Genomic DNA, 14,255 nt, shown 5'->3' with positions numbered 1-14,255 from the left:
CTCAAGGATCTCTTGACAGACTTGTCAAACTTTCTTTAGACAGAATGGATATCTAGGGTGCTTCTGTCCTACCTTCCTTCCCTCTCTCCTGCCCTGAACATCAACCTTGCATCACAGTCTTACAGCCCTTGAAGGTTTCTTCAGCTCCCTCCCATTTCTCTCACATAGAATTTCCCTTAATAAAATTGTTGCATGTTAATTTCTGTCTTTGCATATGCTTCTTGGAGGACCTAGACTAATACACAATGGGAAATGTTTATGTCATAAACATTCAAGCATGCCAAGTAAACATTTTATATATTCTATGATATTATGTTTAAACCAGCATAGTAAAAGACTAGAAGGAATTACAGGAGCATAGTAGTAGTAGTAGTAGTTTCTTCATGGCAGAATTATTAATAATGTTGCACATCCATTCTAAAACTTAGTGTATTACTTAGGAGCACAGGTTTTGGAATCAGACACCACGGCATCACTAATGCAATGAACATAAACTTGGGCAAACTCTGGGAGATGGTGAGGGACAGGGAGGCCTGGTGTGCTGCAGTCCATGGGGTCACAAAGAGTCAGACACTGCTGGGTGCCTGAACAATCACAGTCATCCATTTGTTAGCTGTGCAATCTTTGGCAACTTACTGAAACTTTCTAAAATTCAGCTTGCAAAATGGGGATGATAGTAGTTTGTACCTACTTCATAGGATGGTCATGAGACTTAAATAACATATGGAAAATGCATAGCACAGTGTCTGGCACTTGAAAACATAACTAATACTTATTGAGAATTTACTATTTCAGATTTTCTATGTCTGGTATATATTTTCTTTCTTTATTAAAAATAAGTAACTTTACCCCTATTATCTTTAAGACATCCTAATCTCTGATGTCCTGTCTCCTCCTAGAGCCATCTGGAGAAACACAACCTAAACACCAACAATTCCTCAAAGTCTACTTCCATCAAGAAGTCTCCAGGGTCCCCTAGTTGAAATAAATCTTCTGCCCTTTCTGCGACTAATCACCTTCCCCAAATCCCCATATTTGTCATAAACTTTTATCACAGAACCTATGTGAATGATTGCGAAGCCCTGTAGGGGTTTTAAAAAGCCATGCTGTGTCCTTCCAACAGCTTGTGCGTGCATGCTAAGTCACTTCACTTGTATCTGACTCTTTTCGACCCCGTCGACTGTAGCCTGCCAGGCTCCTCTGTCCATGGGATTCTCCAGGTAAGAATACTGGAGTGGGTTGCCGTGCCCTTCTCCAGGGGATCGCCCCAACCCAGGGATCGAACCTGTGTCTCCCGTGTCTCCTGCATTGGCAGGCAGGTTCTTTACTACTAGCACCACCTGGGACTCGCCTTCCAACAGCTTAACTGTGCTTTTCTCAAAATCAGCATTCAATGTATCACATGACTTACTTATTTTGAAATTATTCCAAATTTAGAGAAGGCTGGGATTGGATTCATATATACTTTAGTGGATCAGACTTATTAATAACATAGGAAACACTGCGTGTGTCCACTCATGCACATGCACACACACACACAAGTATGAGCAAGAGTGAAAAAATCTGAGGGCCGTCTGTGTGTGGATGTGGTCCCTGGGTTCCCACCAGCTTCCTCACTATGAAACAAGGGTAGTTTGGAGTAGCTGAAAAACGGATTACTGGGGGTTTTCAATTCGTATAGTCTAGTTGCTTTCAAAGCTTCTCTCCTTCCCACTTCTCCTCCATCTTCTCTCTCTTTAAGGGGTACACTTCTTGGTAAAAATGATATCTTCCCAAAGCTTAAAAGATAAAACAGATACAGCAAACCATTCTGTTTGAAGGAAGAATTTCCATATTATGTTTTCTGAGGACCCCCAGGCGTTGCCAAGCATAGTTCAAAATCCTCCATCTAGTCCAGTTTCTCCACAAGCGGAGAACTTCCACAGGGTGGAGCCTCTGCTTGAATATGTCCTGAATTACTCCTACTGAAGGCTGCTCATCTGGACATTGTTGACTTTGCAGGAAGTATCCCTTCACTGTGAACCTGTCAGTACTAATTCTGCCCTCAAAAGAATGAATCTGCTCCCTCCACCTTTACATTTCTTAAAATAAAATTTTTTAAAAAGCAAAAACACCTGTGCCCTCATTAAATTTATTCTTCTAGAGCAGAGGTGGGTTTCCCATTTCCCATTTAAATGAAATTTGAATTCTAGGATGCCTTATTTGCCCAGGATCCTCCATTTTTCCTTCTCTATTTTGCCTTCTTTTTCTCTAAATGGGGCCCTCCAAAAAATTAAATTTCAGGCTTCACAATCCCTAGGTTCCGCCCTACCTCCCACCCTACAGAGTAAGTTTCTCCAGTCCCAACAGGGGCTTTTCTGTGGAGAAGCCACTCACTTTTCTGACGGCTTTCCACTTGGAATGCTCCCTATTTTGCCAATTGCCTGCAGCTGTGGTCTAGACAGAGTGTGGCTCAGGGACTTAATTACAGCCCTTCCCTGCAGTCCTTCCCTCCTGTTGAAGAGTCAGTCCTGCATTGCATTTCCTTCCTCGGCGCTCACACTGGACATTAGGCTAAAACTGCTGCTTAAGACCTTTTCCTGTCAAGTGTCATCAAGCACGTCTCCCCCTCCCTGTGTTCCTGCTACCCTTCTCATTTCTCTTTGTTTTGAGCTCACCATTCTGTCTTGTCAAGATCTCTTGGAATGCAGAGTCCATCATTCAGCTTTTCAACTTTTCACTAAAATTAAATCAATTTGCTTTCTGTGATCAGTAATGTCAGTCTTTTCTTTCAAACCAGCTAGCATCAGACCTAAGTAACTTAGGCCACTTAATGATTATTTCCAGAAGGTACAACCACTTTCAAGAAAATTCAAGAAGAAAAATAAATATCAGTGTTAGAAACTGAACCAGGAGTCTAACACATGCTACAAAGTACCAGTTGTCCATTCTGAGTTGTTCATTGTTTTACCTGTAAATGAACACTGAGAACATCTCCAAATCTCAAATATAAAGGTTATTGGGCCAGTTGTTCCAAGGAAAATGCTTTTATTCATAAAATTAAAAGTTAACATTCTTGGTTTAGGTTTCCAGGTGAAAAAGGAAAAACTTCTAATGCTTATATTAAAATATTAGTATGAGAAGAGTAAATTATGTTTGATAAAGAATAAGATGAACATGGATGCACGTGTATGTATGGATGAGTCCTTTTACTGTTTACCTGAAACTATCACAACCTTGTTAACTGGCTATGCCCCAATACAAAACAGAAAGTTTAAAATAAGAACAAGAATAAAATGAACATTCATTATATCTAATCCCCTTACATAAAATTAAATGCTTTCAAAGTTTAACCTTGAAAGAGTCATATCTTGATTAATATCTTTTCAGTAGGAAATATCACTTCCATATAAAACATATGAACTCTTAATGAAGAGTTTAATAATAATCATAGCCATCTGAAATTTATTAAACATTTCTAATGTGCCAAGTACTATATTATGTATGTTACACATACTAACACGCACAAAACATGACGGCATATAGGCATATTTAGCTTGAGATAAAGGCAATGTCCAAATGATCATTCTTATTTTAAATCAAATATTCAAAGTGAGATGTAATATATTTCTTAGAGCTTTATAGCATAAGACAAACCAATTAGAAAAGAAAAAGTGGACAATCAAACTCTTCTTTATCAAAAGTTTACCTTAGTGATGCAATTCACATGTTAAGACACTATATTTCTCCTTGGAACATAACCAGGAAATGAAGTGATTCAGAAGTTTTGAATAACTCTCAATGCTGTTGAATTACCTCATATGCATTTAAAATGCTCATAAGGTAATTTGTATAGTGCTTTATAACATTTCAATTGATTATCCGATCAGCCCCAGAATGAGGAAGCCTAGAAGATATCCCTTGCCACAGAAGTAACATAAAACTGACTACAGATGCTTCTCCAGATCACCAGGGGAGAACCAAGCTTACGGACTGCCAACAGTTTTGGATAAAGATTCCTTGAGCTCTCTTCTCACATCCTTCTCCACATATCTACCCTGCAGGACTTCCTGCATAGTCAGGACCTTATGGAGATAGCTGAAACTTTGTCCACAGCCTGGCTTCTCTCTGGGGTTGCATTTCCTATTACTTAATAGACGTCTTCACCTGAAAATCCCATGGGCACTTCAAAGTCAATCTCAAGCAAACTTCCTTACCAGCTTTTCATTCTCCTGGTCTCAATCCTTATCTTCCCTCTGTATTCTTCCTCTTAGAGACTTGCAGTCAGCACCTTAACCCAAGGCAGATTCCACAGCTCTCCCTGTCCACGTGCAATACATTACCAGGTTTTTTGAAGAGTATCTTTTACAAAGCTCACAAGTCCTTTCCTCACTCCCTTTCCACATTCCACACATTCCACACATGGATCACTTCAGTTGTCTCTCAGCCTCCCGAACCCCCTCCTCAAAGCCACCCTCTACCTCACAGCCAGATGTGTTTTATAAAAGGTGAGGAATCACAGCACTAATAGCTGAAAATCATCCTCTGACCATGTCTCCTCCCCTCTCTCCCATCAATCACATCCATAAATGAGCCTGCGTTATAGCTGAGCCTAACACATGACTTGGCAAATGAGGAGCCAAGTGTGGACCTAGTTCCACATCTTTGCCTTCAGCTTTTTGATCCATGCCTTGTAGCGTCCTTCAGTTCAGTTCAGTCGCTCAGTCGTGTCTGACTCTTTGCGACCCCATGAACCGCAGGACGCCAGGCCTCCCTGTCCATCACCAACTCCCGGAATCCACCCAAACCCATGTCCATTGAGTCGGTGATGCCATCCAACCATCTCATCCTATGTTGTCCCCTTCTCCTCCTGCCCTCAATCTTTCCCAGCATCAGGGTCTTTTCAAATGAGTCAGCTCTCCCCACCAGGTGGCCAAAATACTGGAGTTTCAGCCTCAACATCAGTCCGTCCTTACCTCCCCATAAACAGTCAGTACGATTAACATGACCTTATCTTCAAAATCTCAGGTTGAATGTACTGTCTAGGGAGACCTTCTCTGCCCCTTCCACATCCCACCCACTCAGATTTAGGTGCCCAATCTGTATATGTTCATAACCCTCTAATAGCTCCTCAGTAATATTATTTGTTACATAGTTTTCTTTGTTGATTTACTTGTTGACCTGCCTGCCCCCCTCCAGCAGACTTAACTTCCTTGACTATAAGGACTACATTTTATTCACATTATTAACCTCAATAGGTAATAGCTACTGAGTCTATTCATTTATAAACATCCAATTGAAATATCTTTTATTTGCATTATATTTAATGTCAAGCAATATGGATGACTGATTCTAAAGACAGCCTAGTAATTGAGACTGCATTCTCTCTGTTTCACTTTCCTTCTGGGAGACCTAAAGCCATAATGTAGACATTATTATTATACGATAGAGTAGACCACTAAAGCACAAAGACAGTGGGTAATGTGATGGATGTAAAATGATCTGAACAGTTCTTAGTACATAACAAATGTTCAATAGATGTGAGTGGCTAGGACCTTCTGTTCCTATTAAATTGCAACATAAAATCATATGGTTATTTTTAAGCTTGAAGTCACAGCTGTCCCAAAATATGAATGGCAGTTTTTCATCACTGGAAAGGTTTGATTCATACTATCCTGTTCATTTTCTTCCTGGGTTTTTCTTGGAAATCTAAAAAGCATGTGGCATGTGAGAGAACTGTGGTACTGAAAATGAACCCTAGATAACTGCACTTTAAAAACACAAAATCATGTTGTGCAGAGCATTGTATTATGCTGCATACATTTATATAACTGACGTGTGAGAGAACAGGTGTCATTCAGTCCTATTGCTATGGCTGCAAAAATAAATGATGAGAGAAAGTCAGTCTTTACCTATTACCCAGGAAATAATGAGCATCTCCATCCATGAGAAGCAGGATGTTTTCATCCTGAACAGCTGTTTTGCATGATCTGTGCTGGTTTCATTAGGAAGGATTTTGGTGCCTTCGAATCTGTCAGCTGCATTCATGACTAGCAGTCCCAGAAAAATGGTGAAGGAGGCAGCGTGTGCCACAAACTTCATGAATGGTCCACGCATTATCTTTCCCATCTGCCACAAAACACACCAAAAGAAAGTCTTAGCTTTGTTGTGTGCATTTTGCAAAACACACATGTCTATACACAAGAACAAACATCTGTGCAGTCCAATGTTCTTCTAAGATAATTATGTACATTTATAACTGATAATAAAAAAATAATCCTTTATGCTAATATAAAATTTTGTCTCATTGCTCATCTATATATGCTGATATTTGGGATTGATAGTTAAATAAATTCACTTCTATAAAATAATATTTAAGTTCTTAAAGTATATGTGATACTGACAAAATATTTTATTAGTATAATAACAAAAGGCAGAGCAGAGTATCACAATTATTCATGAAAAACAAACTAATTTAGTGGGCATGAAGTTTTGAGGAAGCAGCAGTGAAAATATTAAACTGAATCTACTTTGCCATGTATACACCCTTCATTGACATTTGCCTTCTGGGCTTCCCAGGTGGCATTAGTGGTAAAGAACCTGGCTGCCAATGCAGGAGACACAGAAGATGTGGGTTCAACCTCTGGGTCAGGAAGATCCCCTGGAGAAAGAAATGGCAACCCGCTCCAGTATTCTTGCCTGGAGAATCCCATGCACAGAGGGACAGAGGAGCCTGGCAGGCTACGGCCAATAGGATCACAAAGAGTCAGACACAACTGAAGTGACTTAGCACTAGCACTGTCCACACATGTATTTCACTGATGTGGGTGCGAAGAACTGACTCATTAGAACAGACCCTGATGCTGGAAAAGATAGAAGGCGGGAGGAGAAGGGGACAACAGAGGATGAGATGGTTGGATGGCATCACCGACTAATGGACATGAGTTTGAGTAAACTCCAGGAGTTGGTGATGGACAGAGAGGCCTGGTGTGCTGCAGTTCTTGGGGTTGCAAAGAACCGGACATGACTGAGTGACTGAACTGAACTGCTGTGGGTGCAGGTCAAGCTTCAGGTGATATTGTATGTTGGAGATGCTATGTGGAGCAGAAGTCAGGAGTACCAAGAAAAGGACGCCCAGCCAAGGGCAGGACAGCAGGGCAGGTCCCGCCATGCACTGAACCAACGTCCTGGAATGACACTGCATTGAAAGTCCAACATTTTAGGTTCAGGTTCCAGTTTCATTCCCTAGTTAGCAATGAGTGAACTTCCTAAATTATGTGAAAATCAGAGTCTTCATATAAAATATGGAGACCATAAAGGTCCTGCACATCAATAGTGCAGGAATCATTCCCATCTGAGATGCACGCATCCTAGTCAGAGCAGAGGTGTGGTGTGTGCCCAAGATGTGTCTCAGGGGCTCTGTGCGCCCCTGGAATGGTAAACAAAACTCAGCACACGCATGTAAGGATATTTTTTTGTAGGAGAGGGCTCATAGCTTTTAACAGCTTTTTAAATTAACTGATTATTACAGAAAAATATAGAAATAAAATACAGAAATTAATAATAATACCACCACTTATCCAGTACTTTTATGTGCTAAGTACTGTTTTAAGTGCTTTACTCTATTAATTACATGTAACTGTTACAACAATAGAAAGGGGTATATGCTGCTGAAATGCCCATTTTACAGATGAAGGAAAAGAGGAAGAAAGGTCCAGAAACTAGCTCCTTAAGTGGTAGAGCTGGAATTTGAACTCAGGTATACTTGGGGCTTCTCGGGTTGCTCAGCTGGTAAAGAATCTGCCTTCACTGCAGGAGACCCTGGTTCAATTCCTGCGTTAGAAAGTTCCCCTGGAGAAGGGATAGGCTACCCACTCCAGTATTCCTGCCTGGAGAATCCCCAGGGACGGAGGATCCTGTTGGGCTACAGTCCATGGGGTCACAAAGAGTCAGATACTACTAAGCAACTAAGCACAGCATATTTGTTTTAAGAGTTAATGTTTATATTTGGTTTACAAAACAATTTCTTATTTTCTCATGGAAGTACATATACATGTAAATTTTTAGGGGAAAAAAAAGGTTCTAAGGTTTTTAACAAAGAAATGCTATAATGGAAGAAATCCAATCAATATTCTCTGCTCCTACAAACTTTATCAGTCTATATGGTTTTCAAAATCATAAAAGTTAGAGCTAGAATGATGAGTCACATAGCTTAGTCCTTTCTCTCTTAATTAGAATCATTTTTAAAAAAAATTTTATAGGAGTATAATTGCTTTACAATGTTGTGTTAGTTTCTGCTATACAACAAAGTGAATCAGGTATATGTATATACATTTTTCATTCTTCTTGAGCCTCCCTCTCGCACCATCCCACCCCTGTGATTCGTCACAGAGCACCAAGCTGAGCTCCTTGTGCCATCAAAAGCTTCCTACTGGCTATCTATTTCATCCATGGGAGGCCATACATGTCAGTGCTGCTCTCCCAGTCTGTGCCGCCCTCCCCTTCCTCTTCCATGTCCACATGTCCACTCACTACATCTGCGTCTCTGTTCCTGCTCTGTAAATAGGTTCATCAGTACCGTTTTTTCCAGATTCCATTTTTATGTGTTAATGTACGATATTTGTTTTCTCTCTCTCACTTAGGCCAGGCAGAATGTCATGCTGTGTATGTGTGTGTGCATGTGTGTGTGTGTGTATGTGTATGTTTATCTAGATCAATAGATCAATCTAGTTTTAAGTCAATGGATCCATACAATTAGATATATTGCAGAGCCAATTCAAAATTAATTTGTAAAAAGTTGCTATAAAAATCATGTCTGAAAAGCATACTTCCCTAAGTAAATATTCCTTAGCTTGAATCAGAGTATTTTTTTGTGTTTCTTTTTAAGACCCTGTTTAAATAGAACTCTCATATAAAGTTAAAACAAATGGGAGAGAAAATAGGACTTATTTCCTTTTGCCTACTGTCCTTATCGATGTTTTTCTTTAAATATGGACTGTTAAAAACTGAACATTAATGCAACTTTAATTTCTTTTCCATAGTGTACCACATATACAATTTAAATTTGGCATTGTTATATATACAATTTATCGTGACTTGGCTATTTAATCATGTATTATATAAAGTTTTTCCATGATCCAGTGGATGTCGGCAATTTGATCTCTGGTTCCTCTTCCTTTTCTAAAACCAGCTTGAACATCAGGAAGTTCACGGTTCGCATATTGCTGAAGCCTGGCTTGGAGAATTTTGAGCATTACTTTACTAGTGTGTGAGATGAGTGCAATTGTGCGGTAGTCTGAGCATTCTTTGGCATTGCCTTTCTTTGGGATTGGAATGAAAACTGACCTTTTCCAGTCCTGTGGCCACTGCTGAGTTTTCCAAATTTACTGGCATATTGAGTGTAGCACTTTCACAGCATCATCTTTTAGGATTTGGCATAGCTCAACTGGAATTCTATCACCTAGAAAAACATCTATTTCTGCTTTATTGACTATGCCAAAGCCTTTGACTGTGTGGATCACAATAAACTGTGGGAAATTCTGAAAGAGATGAGAATACCAGACCACCTGATCTGCTTCTTGAGAAATTTGTATGCAGGTCAGGAAGCAACAGTTAGAACTGGACATGGAACAACAGACTGGTTCCAAATAGGAAAAGGAGTATGTCAAGGCCGTATATTGTCACCTTGTTTATTTAACTTCTATGCAGAGTACATCATGAGAAACGCTGGACTGGAAGAAACACAAGCTGGAATCAAGATTGCCGGGAGAAATATCAATAACCTCAGATATGCAGATGACACCACCCTTATGGCAGAAAGTGAAGAGGAACTCAAAAGCCTCTTGATGAAAGTGAAAGTGGAGAGTGAAAAAGTTGGCTTAAAGCTCAACATTCAGAAAACGAAGATCATGGCATCTGGTCCCACCACTTCATGGGAAATAGATGGGGAAACAGTGGAAACAGTGTCAGACTTTATTTTTCTGGGCTCCAAAATCACTGCAGATGGTGACTGCAGCCATGAAATTAACAGATGCTTACTCCTTGGAAGGAAAGTTATGACCAACCTAGATAGCATATTCAAAAGCAGAGACATTACTTTGCCAACAAAGGTCCGTCTAGTCAAGGCTATGGTTTTTCCTGTAGTCATGTATGGATGTGAGAGTTGGACTGTGAAGAAGGCTGAGCACCGAAGAATTGATGCTTTTGAACTGTGGTGTTGGAGAAGACTCTTGAGAGTCCCTTGGACTGCAAGGAGATCCAACCAGTCCATTCTGAAGGAGATCAACCCTGGGATTTCTTTGGAAGGAATGATGCTAAAGCTGAAACCCCAGTACTTTGGCCACCTCATGCGCAGAGTTGACTCATTGGAAAAGACTGATGCTGGGAGGGATTGGGGGCAGGAGGAGAAGGGGACGACAGAGGATGAGATGGCTGGATGGCATCACTGACTCGATGGATGTGAGTCTGAGTAAACTCTGGGAGTTGGTGATGGACATGGAGGCCTGGTGTGCTGCAATTCATGGGGTCACAAAGAGTCGGACACAACTGAGCAACTGATCTGATCTGATCTATATAAAGTTTAATCAAATAAAGCTCATACACATGATTAAACTTTATATAATACATGATTAAATAGCCAAGTCACAGCAAATTATAAATATAACAATGTAACTTAAATTGCATATATGGTACACTATGGAAAAGAAATTAAAGTTGCATTAATGTTCAGTTTTTAACAGTCCATATTTAAAGAAAAACATGGCTAAGGACAATAGGAAAAAGGAAATCAGTCCTATTTTCTCTCCCATTTGTTTTAACTTTATATGAGAGTTCTATGGATCTTGTGTATGAGCTTTATTTAGGAGAAGGAAATGGCAACCCACTCCAGTGTTCTTCCCTGGAGAATCCCAGGGACCAGGGGGTCTGGTGGGCTGCCGTCTATGGGGTCGCACAGAGTTGGACACGACTGAAGCAACTTAGCAGCAGCAGCAGCATGAGCTTTATTTAATCATTTACTTCAAGGTTCAATATCTTTCTGGTGAAAAAAAATCTATTGTTATAAATATTAAATGATCGTTTTTAAAGTTCTCAATTTATTTGACTGTTGTGGAAAACTGGGATTGGGGCATTGACTATTAGTAGTGAAATCTATGAAAAACTTATTTACTCCCTGCCTTGTTCAGGGGAGAATCAGAGGCAGCCTTCAAAACACAAAATAACAAAAACTCAAGAAAGCACAAACTAAAACAGGAGGAGAAGAGAAAAGGCTAGGGACATAAAACAGAGTGAGAAGAGAGCCACCCACGTTAGAGTGGACCTCAAGTCTGAGAGGCCTGGAGCTTGCATTCAGCTGTCTGAACACATCTCAAGCCAGTATTCAGCCATCCAGGGCGATGAGCTGCACCTCCCTCCTGAGCAGGCTCACTCTCGCTCTTCACGGGGTTCCTGGCCCTCTGCAATCGACCCCTTCATTCTTTCCAGAGGGCAAACAGGAGAATCAAACCAAGCATTTTTGTTGCTCATTAAAGGTTGTAGTTTAAAGAAAAAATAAAACAAGAAAACACATAAAAAGTTGGCTTATAGGAAACTATAGTGATGTGTGTGGATATTCATATTTTCCATTTATTATCACAAATCATTGAGAGCTGAGTTTCCCTATAGAGATGCTGGGAGATTTGGTGGACTTTAGGAACCGAAGTTACTCCTTTGAGTTTACTATGAGTTACTCATAGTAAAATTTGTCATCTATATATTCTGTGATGTAAACAAATTTCTAAAAAAAATAACTAAAGAATAATTGACCAAGTGAAAAACTGATGGAGTTTCAAAAGGGAGGGGATATTTGTATACCTATGGCTGATTCATGTTGAGGTTTGACAGAAAACAGCAAAATTCTGTAAAGCAATTATCCTTCAATAAAAAATAAATTAATTAAATTAATAAAAAACCACACGGGTTGCGGCGGGGGAGAAACTTGTTGGGCAAGGTCTGTATTTCACTGGTATGATTATCTGGCTACAATATTCATTCCCTTTTTGGGAACTACAGATCAGATGTTATGCTACAAGTTGATGCTCTTTCAGTCCTTAAAGCTGAACAAATACAAATTAGAAAGATGGTTTTACAAAACAGATTGGCCTTAGATATTCTAACAGCCACACATTGGATATTATTAATATCCACTGTTGTACATATATACCAGATATGAGTACTAATGTTACTCACTTTACTAAACACGTGAACAAAATGAATCAGGCTATGGATACTCCTAAAGCCACAGTCACCTCACTCTGGGAAACGTTAACTAGCTCCCCATGGTGGAAAACTATCTTAATCGTAATAATTCTAATTGTTCTGTTTTTGCTGTTTGCTTCACATCTGTAACTGTGTAACTGGATTTGTTTCTTGCCGTCTGAAAGCTTTTAGGTTACAAAAGGTTGTTCAAGCTCCTACGAGTACCACAGCCTCCTCCAACTATTACTTGAGGCCCCTGGATCAGAGACCCTCCATTTGAGGGTTAGGAGAATATGCTGCCTCAACAGCAGGAAGTAGTTATGTAAAGAAAATGATGCCCCTTTCCCTTGGCAATATAATTCTCCTAAAAGAAAAGGGGGCGATGAGAGAGTGAATTCCTAGGCAGGTTAATAAGAAGTTCAGGGTCCCCAAGGAGAGAGGGGTCTGGGATTTTTGAGGAAGAGATAGGAGTCTGGAATTCTCAAGGAGGAGGAAAGGACAAACTTTTTTTTTTTTCCTCTCTCTACATTCCTTAGTCTTCGTCACATAAAACTCTTTTTTTTTTTTTTTTAAGCCCAGAACTGATGATTACACAAAAAAACAATTCAGTTTAAACTCTGTACTGGGGATTATATAACAACAATGTAGCCTGCTTGAGGACAGTTTTTGCTTCCTGAAAACCTTCTGACTAATCCTGGTATCTTAGAATGTATATTATGGGAGTGGGTCTGGTAGGGTCTTTCTACTGTTAAGTTCTAATCCTGTCATCCTAAAATGTAAATTGTGGGAGTGGGTCTAGTAAGACTTTTACAACCTTGAGACATTCTTTTGATTTATTGTAATAACTAATTTAAAAAGTATATAACCCCCTTGCTAACACTAGCGAGGGGGGCATTCTCCATCCCCCTTCTGTTGTCTGTGTCAGTAGCTTTCACTGTCCCTTTGCATTTTAATAAAACTCTGCTACACAAAAGAAAAAAAAACTGATGTACCTGAAAAATGACTGAAAGGAAGAACTTTAAATATTACATCATATTCTTTTTAAGTATGTATTTATGATCAAATAGCTATTAAATACCAATAGTAAATAGAAAAGGTTGAAGCTAGTACTAGCTGAAGCCAAAATGATTTGAAATCACAGCATGACCTATTTTTACTATAATGAGCATAAAACATATTTGGATTATGGTAGAAAAAAGAGAACAAGTAAGGACAAAAACGAATTTCTTAAAGACCAGACTTGAGGAATGAAAACCAAGCTCTAAACAGAAACAGGGACTCTGTCAAGGTGCATAGGACTGAAATTTGATCTGGTATAATTTTCATGGATGTTTTTGAATTTTTAAGTATTTAAAACAGTATTTTAAATAAAAGTATTAATATAGCCTGAATAATTTTCCATTATTACAAAAAAATTTTTTCTAAGCTGTAATATTTATATCTGTATCACTAAAGGGAAAATATAAAATATATTTTATAATCATGCTTCAAACCCTAAATAAGAGTCAGTAAAATAGATTTTAGATATGAGAAAAAAATACATTGACAGTGTCCTTTTAATTTGATTATTTGCCTTGATGATCTAAATGAGGATGAAAAACAGATGGCAGAAAGAAACACAGTTATGGAAGAAGAAATAGTGAAGGAAATCAGGTTGATTAGGATTTAATCAAAAATTAAGAAATGTGAAACTCTAAGGACTGCCAAAAATAGTCTGTCAAAGACCAAACCCTCTGAAAGGCATTATGTTTTTGAGCCCATTATGGAGAGGGCAATTATTCACTTTAGAAAATATATTACAGTTTAACTGATCACAGAGTAATAAGAAGCATAATTCAGTTTAAATCTCTGAAGAACCCAGAAATGTATGTCGAAGCAGAATAGAGACCACATACATAGATGTGGCCTGTGTTCTAGTAAGGAGGATTAATTAGTTTTTTCAAAATGAAATCTGTCATTCCTATGAAAAAAGGAAAAGCTTAACTTTCTAGAAAAAAAATCCATGCTATAAATTCTAATTCTAGTAAATATCACTATTTTCA

General features: G+C 39.0%; 1 protein-coding gene across 2 annotated transcripts in view; it reads right to left on the bottom strand.

The window, feature by feature from the left end:
* The window catches only part of TRPC6 (transient receptor potential cation channel subfamily C member 6), a 160,188-nt gene that overhangs the window by 23,862 nt on the left and 122,071 nt on the right, over positions 1-14,255 (bottom strand). For both annotated transcript variants that reach the window (NM_001166572.1, XM_024975041.2), the window contains exon 5: positions 5,892-6,108. In NM_001166572.1, coding sequence (NP_001160044.1) covers positions 5,892-6,108 — 217 coding nt within the window. The remainder of the gene's footprint in view (positions 1-5,891; positions 6,109-14,255) is intronic.

The sequence above is a fragment of the Bos taurus genome, chromosome 15, assembly GCF_002263795.3.
Source record: "Bos taurus isolate L1 Dominette 01449 registration number 42190680 breed Hereford chromosome 15, ARS-UCD2.0, whole genome shotgun sequence".
Classification (NCBI taxonomy): domain Eukaryota; kingdom Metazoa; phylum Chordata; class Mammalia; order Artiodactyla; family Bovidae; genus Bos; species Bos taurus.
The sequence above is the reverse complement of the archived record's forward strand: the minus strand, read 5'-3'. Positions and strand labels throughout refer to the sequence as shown.